The sequence below is a fragment of the Lynx canadensis genome, chromosome C1, assembly GCF_007474595.2.
Source record: "Lynx canadensis isolate LIC74 chromosome C1, mLynCan4.pri.v2, whole genome shotgun sequence".
NCBI classification, from domain to species: Eukaryota; Metazoa; Chordata; class Mammalia; order Carnivora; family Felidae; genus Lynx; species Lynx canadensis.
Window position 1 is genome coordinate 156,605,243 of NC_044310.1, and position 19,561 is coordinate 156,624,803.

At 39.9% G+C, this 19,561-nt stretch overlaps 1 protein-coding gene across 2 annotated transcripts in view; it reads right to left on the reverse strand.

Annotated features, from left to right (window-relative positions):
* Window positions 1–19,561, reverse strand: part of STK39 (serine/threonine kinase 39) — a 315,140-nt gene that overhangs the window by 56,915 nt on the left and 238,664 nt on the right. For both annotated transcript variants that reach the window (XM_030323833.1, XM_030323834.1), the window contains exons 15-16: window positions 13,182–13,234; window positions 8,849–8,917 (exon numbers count right to left, since the gene is read on the reverse strand). In XM_030323833.1, coding sequence (XP_030179693.1) covers window positions 8,849–8,917; window positions 13,182–13,234 — 122 coding nt within the window. The remainder of the gene's footprint in view (window positions 1–8,848; window positions 8,918–13,181; window positions 13,235–19,561) is intronic.

A 19,561-nucleotide genomic window follows, 5' to 3' on the forward strand; every position in this document is an offset into this window, starting at 1 on the left:
CATTTATTTCTGATAAATATAGGTAAGGAAGAACAATCAGTATAGCTCTCCCAAGCCACTTAGAGTCCTTAATTCTTTACACTATTAAACTTAACATACAGACAACTTTTAATCAGGAATCACTCAACTGTATTTATTGACATCATTCAACTAACCCCAACCCTGTCTAAAACCCAGAAAGGACTTCAGGACTTTTCTTCCTTTTTTATAATCTGTCACCACTTTAAAATCATAGTCCAGTTGTATAATAGAGACAATATTTTTTAGCGGAAGTTTTCCTTTACTGAATTTCAACATCAGTAAACATCACAGCATAATCACCGAACTGAATATAAGAGAACATGTTCACTCCTTCCCAAGAGTTTCATTGTAAAAGCATAGTGCTCCTCAATAAATCCCAGATCACTCACAACAGACTAAAATATCCCTGGCTACAGCTGAGGGAAGAAGGCACTTCACACACCCAACCATATGCTCACGAATGAGCAAAGTTCTGTTGCTTACATACTTTGGAGACTCAAGACACTTTGCCATTATCTAGAAATAAAAGCTGAAGGGCCACTGGGGACCTCCTGCATCCTGGACAGCAGCAGTTCTCATAAAAACTGTACTGACTCATTATGGTAAAAAATTTATACCAATGAAGCTTCTCCACACATCTCTACCATTTATACACACTCCAATTTTAAAACGTCAACTGGTACAGTTTTTTTTTTTAAATTTTTTTAATGTTTATTTATTTTTGAGAGAGGCAGAGACAGAGTGCAAGTGGGGTAGGGGCAGAGAGAGAGGGAGACACAGGATCCAAAACAGGCTCCAGGCTCTGAGCTGTCAGCACAGAGCCCGATGCAGGGCTCGAACTCATGAATCGCGAGATCATGACCTGAGCCGAAGTCAGATGTTTAACTGACTGAGCCACCCAGGCGCCCCCAACTGGTACAGTTTTAAAACAGACTCTTAAAAAGTAGAATCAAATAAGGCAAAAAAAAAAAAAAAGCAACAAAGATTAGTGAGATTGGAAAAGATACAGATGACACAATAAGCTAAAAACACTTCCCAAAGGTTACCGGAAGCAGAAAAGAAAGCAGCAGCCATGAGATCCTACTGTGTATTAGAATCACCTGGGATGCTTGTTAAAAAATGCAAATTTGGGGGCACCTGGGTGGCTCAGTTGGTTAAATGTCTGGACTCTTGAGTTCAGCTTGGGGCATGATCTCACGATTGTGAGATCAAGCCCCACATCCAGCTCCATGCTGAGTGTGGAGCCTGCTTAAGATTCTCTCTCCCTCTCCCTTTGCCCCTCCCCCATATGCTCTCTCTCAAACAAACGAACAAACAAACAAATAAAAGCAAATTTCTACACTCATAAGCCCAAGACTCCAGGCTCTAGGCTGGAATCAGAAATGTGGCTCTAGGCTAGAATCCAGAAATGTGCATTTTTCATAAGCACCCAAGAAAAGAGTGATATGGGCATTTCAGGGTCCATGCTGAGACAAACACTGGAGCTTCAGCAAGTGCAAGAAGAAAAGAATGCCTTCTGGAACCACTATATTTCCTTCCTGAGAGGCAAGACGCTAAAGTCGTGTGAGAAGTCTATTCTTATGGAAGAGAAAAAGGTGAAGGGGGCAGAAAGATAGGAAAACATCAGTTATGGTGAATTACTCTTCACTTTTGAGAAGGTACAACAATATATATAAATTATCAATCCATGGACTATTGCAGAATTAAGTCTGCCAAATGAGGTTAAATGTATTCCTTTATCCGCAGGCATATTTATTAAGTGTGTGGCAAGGATGGTAGAGGTTCAATAAAGCAGAAGACAGGCCTTGCCCTAAAGGCGCTCTTAGCCTCCAGACAAAGAGAAGGCAGGCACCAGAAAGCAGAGCAGGATGAAAGCCATGTGTCTCTAAAGGTAAAATACAGTTCTCTGGAATTCACACGAGGAAAAGCTGTCCTGGATCTGTTATGGGGGGGGGGGGCAAGCATCAGAGAAGCCTACATGGAGATGGCATTTATGGTGCTTCTTGAAGGGCACACAGGTTTTGAACAGGATTCTAGTGTTCAGGAAAAGAGCACTCCGGGGTCATGAACACATGTCCGAAAGTCCACTGAGAGCACTTTGAGAATACACATAGCTAATATCAGCTTCCAGTGCAGTAAGAACCAGTCGGCTAGGCTGAAGCTCCACCAAAGGAAAATTGCATAAATGAATGCAAAAACACAGCTCGCTTCTCAGGAAACAGAAATTCTAACATCTGGTTCTAAACTCCACTTACGGGAAAAAATATATACACACATGTTGTTAAAAGCCAGGAAATGGTGGTATAAAGACCCAGCAAGGAAGTCAGCAGGCACTTGGGAAGGCAGCTGCTGAGCAGCTACCTCCCCCCAGGTTCACCCACTGTGGAATCCGGCCCCTGGATAGGACCCCTGGAGGAGCCCCTGAGCAGGACAGACAAGTGGCTAGGTTAGCACTGTTCCCTCTACTGCCGAGGTTCTAACACCCATTCAAAACAGACTCAAAAATATCATGGATCACAAGGCCTGAACAAAATTCAGAACTTTTGCTGTTTCTTGAACGTGAGTTGGGTGTTACATTTTCCCCTCCCCTGTGCTGCTATTGCAGAGAAAACTTCTGATTGGCTGGTTTTCAAGGAGGAGGCAAAGGAAACAAGTTTCTCTGCTGCTTCACTGTTGTCAGGGATCCTTGGGATCCTTCTTAGAAACAACTGAAATGGGGACTCAGAACTGGTCTCTCTTGAGCTGTCAGCCATCCCAGCCAGGCAAGATAAGCAAATTCATACATGCATATCACCAACTTTTGCATCTTACAAAGTTAACCTTTTTTTTTTTTTTTTCAAACCAACACTCCCCCAGGAGGCCTTGTCAATCTATCACTTTCCACTAACACAGGGCCTAAAAACATCTCCTGTTTCTTGCCCAAGGTAGCGCTGTATTTAAGCACAACTGAAGTGGGTTTATGATTGCAGTCTACAAACAGTGCATTGAATCTCTGCACCGCTCTGCTTCTGCACAAAAGCAATCACTCCATGTTACTACACCGTTCCTTCTTCAATCCAAACTGTGGTTTGTAAAGGTTCCCACACTAAAGGCAGATTACCCTGAAGCCAGGTGCTGAAGACTTGTTGTAACGTATGCTTGCTACATTATAATAAAAGTCTATAATAAAAGTCATAACATTCATTGCTCCATAACATATACTATTGCTTCTTTCAGGTTTTGTTTTTTTTTTAATGTTGCCCTAAGCATGTCTAATTCAGGAGAAAATTCTGATGAGGGGAAAAAGATTTTTAACCTATTTAAATGGTAGCTGCTTTATATTATGGAAGATGGAAAATTACACATTAAGAAATCATTCAAACCTCTAGATGCCAATGCTCTAAGCTTAACTGGACTACTTTTTCTTTGTATAGTTGTCAAGTTGAACACATTTCATATTTATATAATACTACTTGAATTCTGACTCTCAAAAGTAAGATTCTTAAAAACCTGGGATCCTGGGATCAAAATACCCTTTGTTTCCAAAGTAAATGAGATACCCGTGTATTTAAAAATGGTATTTGTTTATCTCTAACAAGGATTCACAGAGTGCCAACTATATGAAGTACACAGTTTGGGACGGTGGGAGCAGAACAGTTAAGAAAACAGATAAAAATCCTAGCCTTTAAGGAACTTATGTTCCAGGGAAAACCTATGTGGTTAACTAAATAAATGAAGCAGATAGCCTGTTAGACAGGGAGAGACTTAGTAAAATGATTAAATGAGGAGGCGGGGGCACCTGGGTGGCTGTCGGTCGAGCGTACAACTCTTGATTTTGGCTCAGGTCACGATCTCACAGTTTGTGAGTTTGAGCCCTGCACTGGGCTCTGTGCTGATGGCACAGAGCCTGCTTGGGATTCTCTCACTCTCTCTTTCTGCCCCTCCCCTGCTCATGCTCTGTCTCCTTCTCAAAAATAAATAAACTTAAAAAGTTTTTTTTTTTAAATAAATGAGGAAGGGGTGTGGGGGTTGGGCTGCAATTTTAAGTAGGCTGGTCAAGGAAGGCCCCTTTAAGAGGCAGTATTTAGGGGCGTCTGGGTGGCTCAGTCAGTCAGTTGAGCGTCCGACTTTGGCTCAGGTCATGATCTCACGGCTCGTGAGTTTGAGCCCTGTGTCGGGCTCTGGGCTGACAGCTCAGAGCCTGCAGTCTGCTTCATATTCTGGGTCTCCCTCTCTCTCTCTGCCCCTCCCCCACTCATGCTGTCTCTCTCAAAAATAAACAAACATTAAAAAAAAATTCTATTTTAAAAAGAGGCAGTATTTAGACTCTAGGAGGTAGACAGGTGTCCTAGGGAAGGAATATCCCAGAAGAAAGAATGGCAAGTAAAAAAGCTGATGTGGCTGAGGTGGAACGAGCAACAGAGAGAAGAAGAGAGGGATGTCCGAGAAGTGACAGGGGTGGATCATGTAGGGGACTGTAAGCCACTGAGATGTGGGATGGAAAGCCACTGGAGGTTTTTATCCCAAGCATTAATGTAATCCGGCTTTTTTTTTTTTTTTAATTGAGGTAAGTGTACAATCAGTGGTTTTTAGTACAGTCACAAGGTTGTGCAACATTACCACCTCTAATTCCAGAAGAACTTCATCACCCCAAAAAGAAACCCCATGCCCATTAGCAGTCACTCCTGTTCCCCCGCCCCCTTGCCACCAGTGTCCCCCTCAGGCCCTGGCAACCACTAATCTACTTTCTGACTCTATGGATTTGCATATTCTGGTCATTTCATATAAATGGAATCACACTACATGTGGCCTTACTTTTACATCTAGCTTACTTTTTACATGGATGTCTCTGGATGCTGCGAAGGGAACAGGCTGAAAGGCAGCAAAGACAGAAGCTGGAGGACCAGCAAAGGGAAGAATGCAGCAATTCAACTGAGAAATGAAAGAGGCTTGAAATTGGATGGGAAGCAAGATGGGAATAATGGCCATTACATTCTGGTAAACTGGATGTCAGGTATGAGAGAAAGGGAAGTCAAGGACAATGCAGGCTCTCAGCTGGAGCACCGGAAAAGAGATGACATCAACCCAGGGAGCAGGCTGGGGGAGGGGCAGATCCAGAGGACACAGCAGGGGCTGGATTCTGGAGATGTTAATTACACCTGGGATGCTACTAGCCTTTCATGAGAAGATACCACAAAAGGAACTGGACAGGAGTCCGGAATTCAAAGGAGAGGTCTGGGCTGGAGAAACACATTTGGGAATTAGAGAATAAAAACATTAATACCACGAAACTAGGGGAGATCACCAAGGGAGTGATTATTATAGAAAAGAGGGGACACCCAACAAAAGGGTCCTTGAGCATGTCAATATTTACAGGTCAGAGAGATGAGGAACAACCAATGAAAAAGACTGAGAAGGAAACACCAATAAGGTGGGAGAACCAAGAATGAAATCTTAAAAACCAATGAAAAAAGTTATCACGGCAAAAGGCACTGTCTGCTCTGTCCAGGGATGCTCATGTGCCACATAGTGGGAGGCGGCGGGAGCCGGGGGGTGGTTGTGGGGGGACTGAGAACAAACCACTGGGCTGAGGAACCAGGAACACAGCAAGCTGTCATTCACAGAGCACAGATCCTCCCTCTATTGCTCTGGGTCACTCTGCTCCAGCCACACCCACCTGTGCTTTGACACTTCACGCGCCAGGTGAGCGCCCTCCCTGGGTGCAGCTTTGCCAAGGCACAGCCTGAGTGGAGAGGGAAGGTCAAAGGCCTGACCACAGTGGGCTCAGGAGACAGTGGGAGGAAAAGGATTACAGTCAAGGGCAATTCTTTTGAGGAGTTTAGCTGTAAGGGGGATGGGTGGAGGGAAATAGCTATAATGGGGCTGGGGCAAAGACAGGGCTTTCTGTAAGATGCGAGAAATACAAATGTAAAGAGGGAGGTAGATGATAAAGGAGAGAGCAGAGAATTGCTGGGACTGGTTTCAGGAAGACAGTTAAGCACACTTTATCTGTTTATCAAATAGTCTGCAGTTAAAATACAAAGCATCTACTGGTGTATGAAAAGCAAGTAAAGATTTGCTTTTCATTTTTCCAAGAGAAACAAAAAAAAAAAAAACATCATTTAAAATGATCTGGATCTACTTTTCAAGGCTGAAGACATTGGATTGATTGCACACAGAAGGTCAGGGTCAGGGTTAGGCTCTGGGCTTAGAGTCCTAAGATGCAAGTTCAAAGACCATGACAAGTTACAACATCCCAGAATCTTTTGACCTCCCCTTTTCATCCATTAAATACTGATTAAAAACAACCTGTCCTTTCTACTTTATGTAACTGATGAACTAATCAAATGAAATACACAAACACTGTAAGGCATTATCAAAAAAATGTAAGGCTAATTTTTAGTGCTATTAGATAAGGAGGAATTGCATATGCTTGGCCTTATTCCAACACCTTATACTTTAGCTCCAATTAGGGGGGAAAAGCCAAAATAAAAATATTTGGCAGAATAAGTAAAGTATGAAAAAATAAAGGCTATCTGATATTGTATTTAAAACACACACTCAATAAATTGTACAGGAATTTTGCCTTAATTTCCTCTTTTACAGAACTTAACAACCCCAAATCCTTTAGTTTAGATTCAACTGAGACTGAGGCAAAAAAAAAAGAAGTATACTAAATTTGACTGAAGGCTTGAAGCAAGCCCATGCTTACAAAAAAGATGTAACCTAGTATCTTTCCATGAATCTCTCTTATTCTCCATGTTCCTTACCACCTGCCAGGATTAACTCAAGTCAAAAGGCTTTCATCCTTAACTTCTTGCCCAATAACAGACATTAGTAGGTATTTAAAATAAGTTTAAGATTATTATATTTATTAATTAATTTTTATTTCAGGCTGTATAGTGTATGGATCATAGTTCTTGCTAATCTTGGTCAAGCCATGAACTTTTCTCCTTATTTTGTCAGGTCAACGAGGAAACAAAGGCGTGTGCTCACTTTTTCTAATGAGAATAGAACTGTTGCCAAGGAACTGTTAACATAAACAATTCTGAGATGGAATTTACGGTAGACACCAAAGCTGAACTCACCTCATTGTTCAAGCTCTCCCTCACATTTGATCAGAACATTTTGCTAAGAACTCAGCTGGCCATGATATCTCCCAAGATTTTAAAGGAAAGTGTGAGAGACAGAAAATATCAAGAGATACATATATACCTATGTATATGTATGTATGCCACTTTGCTTTAAACTATGTCTCTCTCTCTTTATATATGCATCACTTGGCAGAGGAATCAGAGCTTCCTGGGGAAATCACATACAATTGAAAGGAAAAAGAGCTTAATTATATCTAATTATAAAGTATCTTCACCTTTATGACATATTGTTTGTATGTCAATAACATATTAGAGGGGCGCCTCCGTGGCTCAGTCAGGTAAGAGTCGACTCTTAATTTTGGCTCAGGTCATAATTTCGCAGTTCAGTTTCAGGGATCGAGCCCCATGTTGGGCTCCACCTGAGAGCCCGGAACCTGCTTGGGATTCTCTCTCCGCCTATGTCTCTGCCTCTCCCCCACTTGCACGCTCTTTTCTCTCTCAAAATAAATAAACATTAAAAAAATTAACATATTAGATACTGATTCTTTACTGAGAATCCTAATCTGCCACTAAAACCTCAGTTACTCTCAAAAATAATTCATTTATATAATGACCTACATTGTAGTTTACAGGAACAGATTACTCTGATGGGGAAGCATATCCACGTAAAGCTCCCTCAGTTACAAACTCCAACAGCACTGGGGAAATGGTTTATTTTGAGCAAGTGATTTTTTTTTTAAGTTAAAACACATCAATTATGGGGCCCAAAGTCATTTTAAGCATCATTTTTAATTCGGTTATTTTTGAAGAAAGTTTGATCATAATACACATTACCCTAATATGATGTTATAATAATTAACAATATAATTAATTAATGTCATTGTTACCATTAGGACAATGTTAACTAATCTTGATTACTTAGGGTCATCAATATGAATACCCAGCAATGGACTACATTATGATATCTTCACAAATCGGATTATCTAAGGAGCGTGGAGCTTCTCACCCTCACCCTACAGGCTACACTTTTTCTTAGATGATAGTGTCTGTCTCTTACAGCTTTCCTGCCCCCTCCCTCCACGCCATGCAGGGAGGCCTCCAGTCATCTCCTGCTCCCGAAAGCAAGCCTCTATACAGTGGGCACCCCATCTCCATGCAGCTATCTGTTTATTCTCAAAGCAGTAGCAACAGTCATGTGCCCAAAGAGAAGTGCCTCGGTCCCAATCCAGCTGCATGGCTCCAGAAAACACATGGAATCCCTTCAGGAATTTGTGTCCTTGTTCACACAATGAAAGAACTGTCCTGAATGATCTCTTAAGTCACATCCAACCTTAAGACCTTGTGATTCATCTTGCTAATGGCTCAGAAAACTAGTATCTAAGTTCATTAGAACTGTGCCCAAAGAAGGAACAGAGAAAACTCTGACAGAGGACCTCAGAGGTTCCTGTGCTTTGGTATGTGGAATTTATACCATCTTATTTTTCTATATCATAGACTTTTGGGTCTTCTAGGCTCTTCTTTACATTTCCAGTAAGTGAGGCTCTTATTAAATGGGACAGAATTACAGTAAGAGCTTTTTAAAAAAGAAAATGAAATAGGAGTCTTACACAGTTCTTCCACATAAAAGATAAGAATTCAAGACGCAATTTTCAAACATCCAGAGTAAATTATTCCTTTATGAAAACTTTTGTTTCTGAATGCATTTACATTTGATAGACCAACAAAACGACACTGTATACTGGAAAATGATTTACCTATAACTACATCATGACCATCAACCAAGCCAGCAGAGAAGAGCTCCTGAGATACGCCATCTGCTGTATCTGTCCAAATGTGAAATGAATACGTATTAGTGACCGTAAAATAAAAAGCAACAACCCATTACAATGTAAAAGATATATTTTTCATTTACAAAAAATCACCTATGTGTGTTTTAATTCAACAATTTGGATTCTATCAGAAGGAAAGATCAGAAGTGATGTGAAATATATTTTGCCATATGTAATTTGCATCTTTGCATTCATTCAACAGAGGTTACGCACAAAATTATTATTTCATTTTTAGTGAACCAAAAAACATTTTCCCTTTGGCTACTATCTGAATTAATCCTCAAATGTACCTCTGTAAGTTAGCTCATAACTGGCCCCAATGACACTGCTTTTCTTTCTTGCCAAGGTTAATTCCAGCCATCATCAATCCTTTTCTATCATTAGTAGCCACTGAGTCAGAATTTATGGCAAAGGTTGAACAGGTAGCACTTGACACAACCTTATATTTGATACAAACAGCCTTTGAGCTTGTTGGACTATTAAGATGAGCTATTTAAATTTATGCTATTAAGAAACTCCTTTCACATGACATTGATCATTTGATAGCAACAGATTCATTCTCTTAGAAAATGTGGTTGAATAAAAGAATGTAGTTTTTCAGTGATAAGTGATAGGAGTTAGGGATCTCATAAAGATGGGACAGGCTGTATCAAATGAATATAACCAAAATTACTTGAAAGGCTACGAATGAACATGGTAATAGTGAGAAGTCTGTTTGAAGACTTTGTAAAGAGAAATTGATAAATGGCAGTGTGCTCAAAAGAACCATTATGAACCTCCATGTCTTCCCAAAGGAGATGACACGGTCCCCATGGCCTTCTGACATTATCACAAACATCCAGAACTGTAGATGGGTAAGAAGAAACTGGCTCAGCAGCTGGTAATAACCTAGATGAAGGTTTAACCTAAGTGTCTTGCAAAGTCAGGCAGCACCTCAAAGTATTGCTGGTGAATCAAACAAGCGTCTAAACTGAATTGCAGTTTGTCATACCTGAGGCTGCCCTCAGTGTGTGTGTGTGTGTGTGTGTGTTTCTATGCTCACACGAGCATGTCGCTAAAGGTAAAATTATCTTTCACATTTGTGGGCTTTAATATGCTTAGCCCAGTGTGTGACACATAGTAATTACTCAATAAATGGTTAACTGTGATGATGATGTGCAGCCAAAGCTCATCTGAAATGTACCCCACGCTCTACTGCACTTTCTTTCTCCCTTTCATACAAGGCCCAATTTCCCAGATCTCCAATAAAAAACCTGAGGGCCAATGGATACTCTTTGTACATCCAGAGAAAATGTCGCATTCCATCATATTACTCATTCCATTCTACAATGAATGACATGGAATACAACATGAGGGAAATGTTAAAGACAAAGAAAGGAATTTTAACTAACCTGTGAGATTCCACGTCACGGGGGCTAATGTTGGGGCTTGTCCTTATTATTAGAAGTACAAAAACACCTTATAAAATTCTCTCAGGGATAAAATGATCCCATGGCATGGAATCTAGGGTGGAATAATGAGAGGCTCTACTCTGCATGTGATTTAGCTTTGTGAAGTCGACACTCAGCCACATAATCTCATCCTCCTGATGCCACTGGAAACTTGACTACAAAAAGTATATTGAATTAAAGTGCCTACCTAGGCAGTGATTACATTTCTACTGACTGATCATCGGTTAAAGCATCTGGATGTGTTACTACCACCTCTAAAGTATCAATAAGATCTAAGAATTTACAATCGCAGAATGTAGTTGAAAATGGAATAATCAAGCAAATCCACATTGTGGGCTAGCACTAAAACAGTACCAAAGCAAATGACATTCTCAAATGATTCAAGTTTCCAGCATCTCCTATTTTCAGGACTCCTGAATATTAGATGAATCACATTAAAATAGCACAAGGGTCATGTTGGCCATTTTGATCCAAAATAGAAATAGTCCATGCTTGTGTGCCATTAAGCAGTTATCTTGTAGGCATGTAAGTAATATATCAGTAAAGTTAGGAACAGGAACTTGAAGGTAATTGGTGATTTATTCTTCTTTAAGCTGCTTAAACATTCCTAATGTGCAAACAGGTTAAATAATCATAAATAATTACATATGCTCTAGTTTCCAGAGTATACAGTAAAATAATAAATGCAGAGGGCTTACTCTCAAATGAAGACAGAATATTGGATATGTTTATGTTATACATTCTATGCTATATTACACATTTATGTATACATAGAGCACAGATGTATGTATATGTACTTATGCATGCTCACATGCATGCACAGATGTAGTGTAGACACCATCTGAATGAAAAGACAGCATCAGTATTCACAGAGGTATACGGTGATATATCCATGGTGTTTCCATTACTAATGGCCTGTGCTCACTGCCCTGTGATGGCTGGCTATCCTCAGGAAGCCAACACTAAGGTTTCTATCTGGTAAACAAAAGCAGACTCTTAACCTACAATGGCAAACGAGGCTGCTTATGCCAGCACAAAGGGCTAGGTAATGCTGATAGGGCCATCTTCCCCCTCCCCAAATCCTCAATTCAGAAATTCATTTCTTTGCTATCCCTTAAAATTAAAATTAATTTTATTGCCTCTGTAAATTTTAGATAATTAGATGAAAAAAAAAACCCAACCTTTAAATAAGAAGTTGTTCTTTTACTTACTGTACTTGAAACATTTATTATGGAATTACTAGATTTTGTCACAGTATTGGCTGGTCAACATTCTTATATTAAGAGACAAAATAGAGAGCTTCTGGGTAACAGTAACTGGTGCTGTACAATTTCATAGACCGGCTCCAAACTGTCAAAGATGGATGTTCCCAGAAGAAAGATCAATTAGCAAATTTGTTTAGGCCTTTTTAAAATATATAGTTTGTAAAAGGTACTTCGTATGTTAGTTTAATTCAAATATACTGGGAATCATAAAATCTTTAGGCTGACAGGGGACTAGAAATCAGGGCCAGTGTGCCTTGACCACATATGGCCCAGGAACATATTTTTTTGGCCAGCAGTGTTTTTTTGTTTTGTTTTACACTGAACGTGAACAGACAGAACTCCTGGTTTCCTGAAGCTCACACCCCCTCCCCTCCCTGCCAACCCCAAACATTTGCTTTGGCTCCTGTACGCATCTGAGTTTGTGTCTTCTTACAGGTTCTAATAGTAGGGAGGTCAAAGCAGTCAAGTGATTAACCAGGTAACATGCTAGAAACTTGCAGATTTTCAAAATTTTAGGAAATCAAATTTAATCAAATCAAAATGTACATGGAGCTCTAATATGTAAAATAATTACAGACTGTTGTTAGTTTATATATATTAATATAGTCAAGTGTATGAGCCTAATGTATTTTGTTTTAACAATAAAACAGAATGTATTTTAGAAGGTTTTCAACAGAGACACTGAGGCCGCTTTCACATATTTAAAAATCTGAAACCGTCAAGAAGAGTCACAGTCTCAGCATCAGCATCTGATTTTCAGCTCTCTGGGTTGTTCTGATTATACACTAAAGGGAGGAAATAGCGATTTTTGCTTAACAACTAATCTTGCGGTCCCCAAAGCCTGTTCGTAGATGTTATTTATCCATTAATTAACCAAAACTACTGGAGATTCTCCTGGATAGCAGGCATTTGCCAAGTGCTAAAGATACTAAGAAATGCGACATAGTTCTAGAAACTCCAGGCATCCAGGAGCTGAGAGAGCAACCAGTCTAGCCTTTAAGCTGTTTCACTAACTATTTAAAATATTAAAATTGTATTTAGAAGAATGGCAATGTGCCTACCAAGGTGTACCAACAGAGACCACAGACATTCCTCCCTCCACACAGGCTTCATATAATATGAACTGAGAGCAGAGGGGCAAAGCAGATCCCTTTTTTGTGTGACATCTCGTTTGTTGCTCACCTCTCATGAGGATTGCTCTCTGTTACTCATTACACTCACCATAACGTCCTTTAAGCCCTGTGTCCCCTTGCCAGTACTTGTTCTCATGGTTGAGCTAACATAGGTAATTTGTACATGTATGTAAACCACACAGCATGCCACAGAAACTCATGCAGGCAGTAGTGGCTCGGTTTGGATTCCCCACAATTATTGCAAATCCTTCACTGCTTCTCTCCTTCCTGCCTTCCTTCCTTCCCTCCATCCTCCTTTCTTCATTTTTAAAGAAAGCATTTTCAAATAGCAGATTATAACCACACACTTGTAATGAATTTCTTAAAGGCTCTTTGCAGCAATAAGATAATAATTTCAATTAAAACTTACCTCTTCCTGGAGTAAACTCAAATCGTATGTCATTAAGTTCCTTTCTGGAGTTTCTGAAATATATAACATGTAGCACATTAAAATCCAACGAAGTGTAGTTTCATCAAACTAAATGTATTCCGATCTTTACAAGATGCTACTAATAGGTAGATAGTGTTTTACAATTTTGGGTTACCTCTGGGTACTTCCTCAAATGGGAGAGATAGTTATGACAATAATAAAGGGAAATATTTAAATGACTAAATTTACCTATATAAACATGTTTATTTCCCAAAATTCCAAAAATAAAACATTCTTTTATAAAATCTATACTAAATCAATAACCTTCAATGTAGTCCCATAATTAAAAATTTCAGAAGATTTTCGTATGGAATAAATAATATTCAATACACTTTTCATATTTTTCCTGAAAATAGCATTTTATCAAATTATTTTTAAAAAGTGAAACAAACAAGGGTGCCGGGGTGGCTCAGTTGGTTAAGCATCCAACTTCGGCTCAGGTCATGATCCCATGGTTCGTGAGTTTGAGCCCCACGTCTCTGCTGAGCTGCTTCAGATCCTCGGTCTCCCTCTCTGCCCTCCCCCGCTCATGCTCTCTCTCTCTCTCTCAAAAATAAATAAACGTTTTAAAAAAAACATTAAAAAAAAAGTGAAACAGGAAAAACAGTCTCAGTGGTAAGGTTTATGACAATGACAATACTATGCATTAAATCACGTAACAAAATGCCCCAAAAAGGATGTGTATTTTGTTATTAAAATTTTTGCTACATAGAGGGGACCCCTGAATGTTGTTTAATTATCCACTGAATATAGAAGCTTTTTTAAAAGTTTGTTTATTTTGAGAGAGAGGGGGGTGGGGGGAGAGACAGAAAGAGAGAGAGAGAGAGAGAGAGAGAGAGAGAGAGAGAGACCCAAGCAGACTGCACTCTCAGTGTGGGGCTTGAACCCACAAACCAGGAGATCATGATCTGAGAGGAAATCAACAGTCAGATCCTCAACCAACTGAGCCATCCAGGAGCCCCAAATAGATAAAATTTTTAAAAATAAATATAAAATGCTTACATAAAATTGTAATACATATATACACGTATATTCAATCCAAAAACTGATACTAGGTTAATATGGAACAAGCAAATACCTAAGATGTGAGTTTTCCATTTATATTAATTTCAAGAAAGGATATGGGGCAGTAAGTTATAATTAGAATGGCTTTAAATTCTCATAAGAACACTAAAACGTTATGATAACTCTCAACAGATGCTACAATTAAAGTTAATAAAAACACCATAAGAAACTGCAGTAGGAAACATGAAATAGTAATTTCTGCAAACCCTCAACTACTTGCTCAGCTGCCAAGGGTCCACGCCAGAGACCAGAGATGGCCTGAATACCCATTCCAAACCTCCTCCTTCTGGTGCCAGAAGAGTCTGATCAAATCCTGTTGATCAGTCCTGTTTGGGATCCTGGAGGAGTATCTCCTGGTCTCTACAAACAGTGCCCACATTATGATGCCACCAGCCTGTGGGCCCTTTTTGGTCTATAGCCTGACCTTGTTTCTTTAGGCCCCATGACATTCTACCACAGTAAATACAGGAGGCCCAGAAAAATGACAAAGGCATGTTACCGGCTTAGAGAAAGCCCTTCTCCCAGGGCCTAGAGATGTGGGTTCCAGTCTGTACTTTTCCACTAGCAGAGAAGTGAAGAGTCAAGAATTCAAGAGAGGGGCGCCTGGGTGGCGCAGTCGGTTAAGCGTCCGACTTCAACCAGGTCACGATCTCGCGGTCTGTGAGTTCGAGCCCCACGTCAGGCTCTGGGCTGATGGCTCAGAGCCTGGAGCCTGTTTCCGATTCTGTGTCTCCTTCTCTCTCTGCCCCTCCCCCGTTCATGCTCTGTCTCTCTCTGTCCCAAAAATAAATAAACGTTGAAAAAAAAAAAAATTTATAAAAAAAAAAAAAATAAAATAAAAAAAAAGAATTCAAGAGATGCCCAAGCCCAGGCCACAGACATAAGAGCCCTGAACCACTATGAATCTCTTCCCAGGTGTCCCCCCACCTTGACTCTGTGACTACTCTCAGAGATAGAATAGGACTAGGGGATGACAGCAATTCCTAAAGCCGGGCTTCTTTTAGGAACTTCTGAGAATCTGAAAACTAAAAATCGTGAACTCTCTCTAAAAAGGGGGCATATGACCAACACATGAAATTGCAGACAACTGAAGATGGTTCAGAGATCAGCTTAGACCTCAGACTGAGTGACCCTCTCCTGGACGTGGAGTGGGCCATGAACAATCAGTGCCTTCGAAGGAAGGGCTGTTTGCCTGTGGCACTGTTTACCTACCAGTGTCGCCACACATTTACATAGTGCTTTCATATGTATCAGCAGTTCTTCAACTGTTTTTTTTTTTTTTTTTTTTTTTTTTTTGTAAACTTCCATAATGTCTGGCTTAAGATAGATGGATTCTTATTTTTGCTTCTGTATTCAGTCTGTTGCAATATCACATATCACATTGCCAGCCACTGGAAAATTCCACTCTACATGTTGCAATAATGAAAGTGAAAAAAGCACATAATTTCTTAGTGTTATTATAAAAATAGTTTTGACCTCATGGGCTTCCAAAAGGGGACTCAGAGATCCCTAGGGCCATAGGAGCACACTTTGAGAAACATGGATAGCAAATGTCATGAATCAAATCTCATTTTCTTCCAGCAATCAACCTTTGAAATATGCAAAGTAGGTATTACTTGTTTTCCATTTTTTAGATGAGCACATTCAATGGCCTTTCCAAGTTTACAAATTTAGTGGCAGAGTGAGGACCAACAATTTTACATTGGAAATATCTAATACAAGTATAGAAAAGTGGATTTCTTTTCACTTTTGAGAGAAAACAATATTCCCCAAGATTTTGCGTATTACCATAAAAAGATCAGCAAGCATTCTTTTTAACAGCCTTGGTTTTATGTGCTGTATGTTAAAAAGGCTGAATTAGTACTAAAACAGTCCAATAAGGGAAAAAAATGATCACTAGGAAAGCAAGTATTTATAGTGTATTTAATAATGAAATGACAGAAGGAGAAAAAAATGAAAAGGAATTTGATTTGATGGGAATATATGTCATTGTTCCTTTCCTTTCCTTTGGCCAGTCTTATCTAAATTAGTTTGTCCTACTAAGGCCATGAGAAAAGAAGTATAAGAACTGTACCCAGAATATCTTCATGCACATCCTGATTCTTTAAATATTAATACCACAGAAGTAATATCCAACACCTATAATCTCTATCTACATCAACTATGGCTCAAGTTATGGAGGTGGCCTAGTCAAGTCATTCTTTTATGACTCTGAACCTAAAATACTTGCCTTTGAAAAGATCACAGTGATTGATTGTGAGTAGTAGACTTGTCTCATCAGGATGAAATATGGTTGGAAAAATGCCTAATTGGATCTAACTACTGAAGGTCATCCTTTTATAAAGAATTAATCTTTTCAGACTCCTACTTAACACCTTTAATTGAAAGTACATTTACTTTAATTGATATGGCACAAGATACTCTTGATTTCAGAGAAGCTGAAAATAGGTATGATTTAAGGCCGGAAACTAAGTCTGTGCAACTTTACAGAGGAAATGTTTAAAACTTGAAAATTAACAGCTTCAAGACCCAGGCTACATTTGATAACTCTTATTAAAAACACTTTTAATACTAAAAATGACCAAAAGAATCCCACAACCCAACCCAATGAAAAACATACTCCTAAATTCAGTAATAAACACAAACCCTTATTTCTCATTACAGGTATACATTATATCATAAAGGCAAAGGTCTACAGAACTCAGGCAGAATATATATATATTTTTTAAATAGGTAATGCCATCACGTGGTTTAAAACCCAAAAGGTACAACAGGGTATTGTATAAAAACTGGGCCTCCTCTTGCCACTCAACTACCTGGTCCCCTGAAAGGTTGAGGTTTTTTGTGCATCCTTCCTGAAAGGTTTCATGCATATATTAGCAAACAAACATACATAGTTCCTTCTAACCTGTTTAATACAAGCATAGCATACTATATCCATTGTTCTATGCCTTGTCTTTGAATTTAATAGTATACCTTGGAATTTCTCCATATCGGTTCATAGAAAGCTTTCTCCTCCTTTTTTTTTTTTTTTTTTATAGCTACACAGTATTCCGTTGTCTGCCATGTCCTTTTTTTTGACCAGTTCCCATTCTGTGAACAGACTGTTTCCAGTCTTTCTCTATTGTAAACAAAACTTAATTGTGTATAATGCTCCTTGTCCTTATGTCATTTTGCAAACACACGAATATGAAAATAAATTTCTAGAAGCAAATTGCTTGGTTGAAGGACAAAGGTATTTGCAATTTGATAGATATTGTCAAATTCCCCTTCATTTAAGTTATACCAATTTATACTCTCTCAAGCAATTTGTAAACACCCTTGCAGGAACTTTAAATGAGTAAAGCAAGAAGTATATATATACATATACACATATGCATATGTATATATACACATATATATGTGTATATATGCATGTATATGTGTATATGTATATATATAAATAAAAGCAAGGAGACAGGAGGACTCTGCCAACTGGAAAGCTTCTTTCCCATTTAAAGAGGGCAACCACTACTCAGCACCAGCTGGTTAAGCTAGGCAGGAATTTGGGCTCAATTTTGTTAAAAACTAAAAAAAATTAAAAAAAACCACCACAACAAAAAAGTGTATACAGACACAGACACACACAAGATACATATGTGCTATGTCCATTCTAAGTGGAAAATCAGAGATTCAGACTGTCATGTGTAAAGTCTTCCTTCTTGCTTCCTTAGTTCAACTCATCTGCAAGGAACATAGTGAACACTCAAATGAAGCAGCTGGCTATGGGGGTGGTGATGACAATCATGTGAGTGAACACGTAACTGTCCCTGGTGATAGAGGTGCGGAAGGCCTGTGTAGTTCAAGTATGCATTTTATAGGACGTAGCATTTTTCTGCACTTCTTAATGTACCATGTCAGGACTGTCTGATAGAGTTATTGCTCCTGGAGGGCTCTGAAGCCAAAATGCCAGCTCAGGACTATGTGTATCCCTTAGCTTCACATTAATGTCTTTTAGCCCATGCCAAAAAGTGTATGGGGGCACACACCCTCTACGAACCAGATAGGATCAAAATGCTTAGACCACTGGTTGTCAAAATGTAAAGACCACTGGTTGTCAAAGGGCATCATCAGCTGTAAGTGCCATTGGCACTGCATCCTTTCCACTCTGGAGTGAGGCTGAATGTCGACCATTTCCCCAAGCTCTGAGGTTGAAGGATGCAGCTGGGGTAACACTGGCAGGTACAGTGTTTCCTAGGGGCACAGGGGCAGCCCCTCCCTTCTAAGCAGCAGACAGCTCCCCCTTTCCTTACCTGAACCTGAGATTTCAGGTCAGGGTGAAGCTGCCAGCATCCGAGGAAGTCCAAAGGGACTCGCACTCTCAGACTCCCGGAATGTTTCTCCCCTTTCGGGAGCAGGATGGAGACTTTCAAACAGGGTGGGCCAGGGATCAGGACATCATTTTTAGTTCAAGCTTCTTTCCTGCTCTTGATACTGAAGTCTTTTCCCACAAGCTTAGGGGAGAAATGGACTATGGCTCCCACTAAGCTTCCTGGGCCTCTCCCTCCACAGCAGCAGAGAGCCTAGTACAGACTGAGGACATACGGAGCTGTGGGGACAAAGGTCTACATTCAAATCCACTCACTACTTATTTGGCATCTGTAGTCTGTTTCCTTAAATGTGACATGGGGAGAATAATAATTAATGGCATTAAATGCCAGTAAATGCTTGGTGCTTTGCATATGTTATCTCATGCCGTGCTCAAAACAACCCTTGATGTGGGGATGGCTCTTGTCCACTGTTATCTTACAGACAAGGACACTGAGGCCTAGAAAGGGTAAAAGGACATATCCAAAATCATGTGTCTGATTAGCAGATGTGAACTAAGCCTAGAACGGGATGAATGTTACCCATGGTCTTCTCCAGTGCATAACCCTTACTGGAGGCACTGCGGGTCCTGCCCTGAGTCTATAGAGGCTCCTGACTGGTCTCTCCACATTCAAGGTCAGGATCTACACAGGAGCCAGGCAGCTTGTTACCTGGAAATGTGATCATGCCACACCCTTGCTGAAAGATTCCATTTCTTCCCCTTATTCTTAAAACAAAATTTAAAATCCTTAGCATGACCTCACCCCCCCCAAGACTTGCTTCTACCTGTCTCTCCACCTTCAGCTCTCCTACACTTTCCCCTGCTCACCTTGTTGCTATCTCCTGGCCTGCCCTCCTTCCCCAGATGCAGCTTTGCAAAGGCACAGTGTGAGTGCAGCAGAGACCTC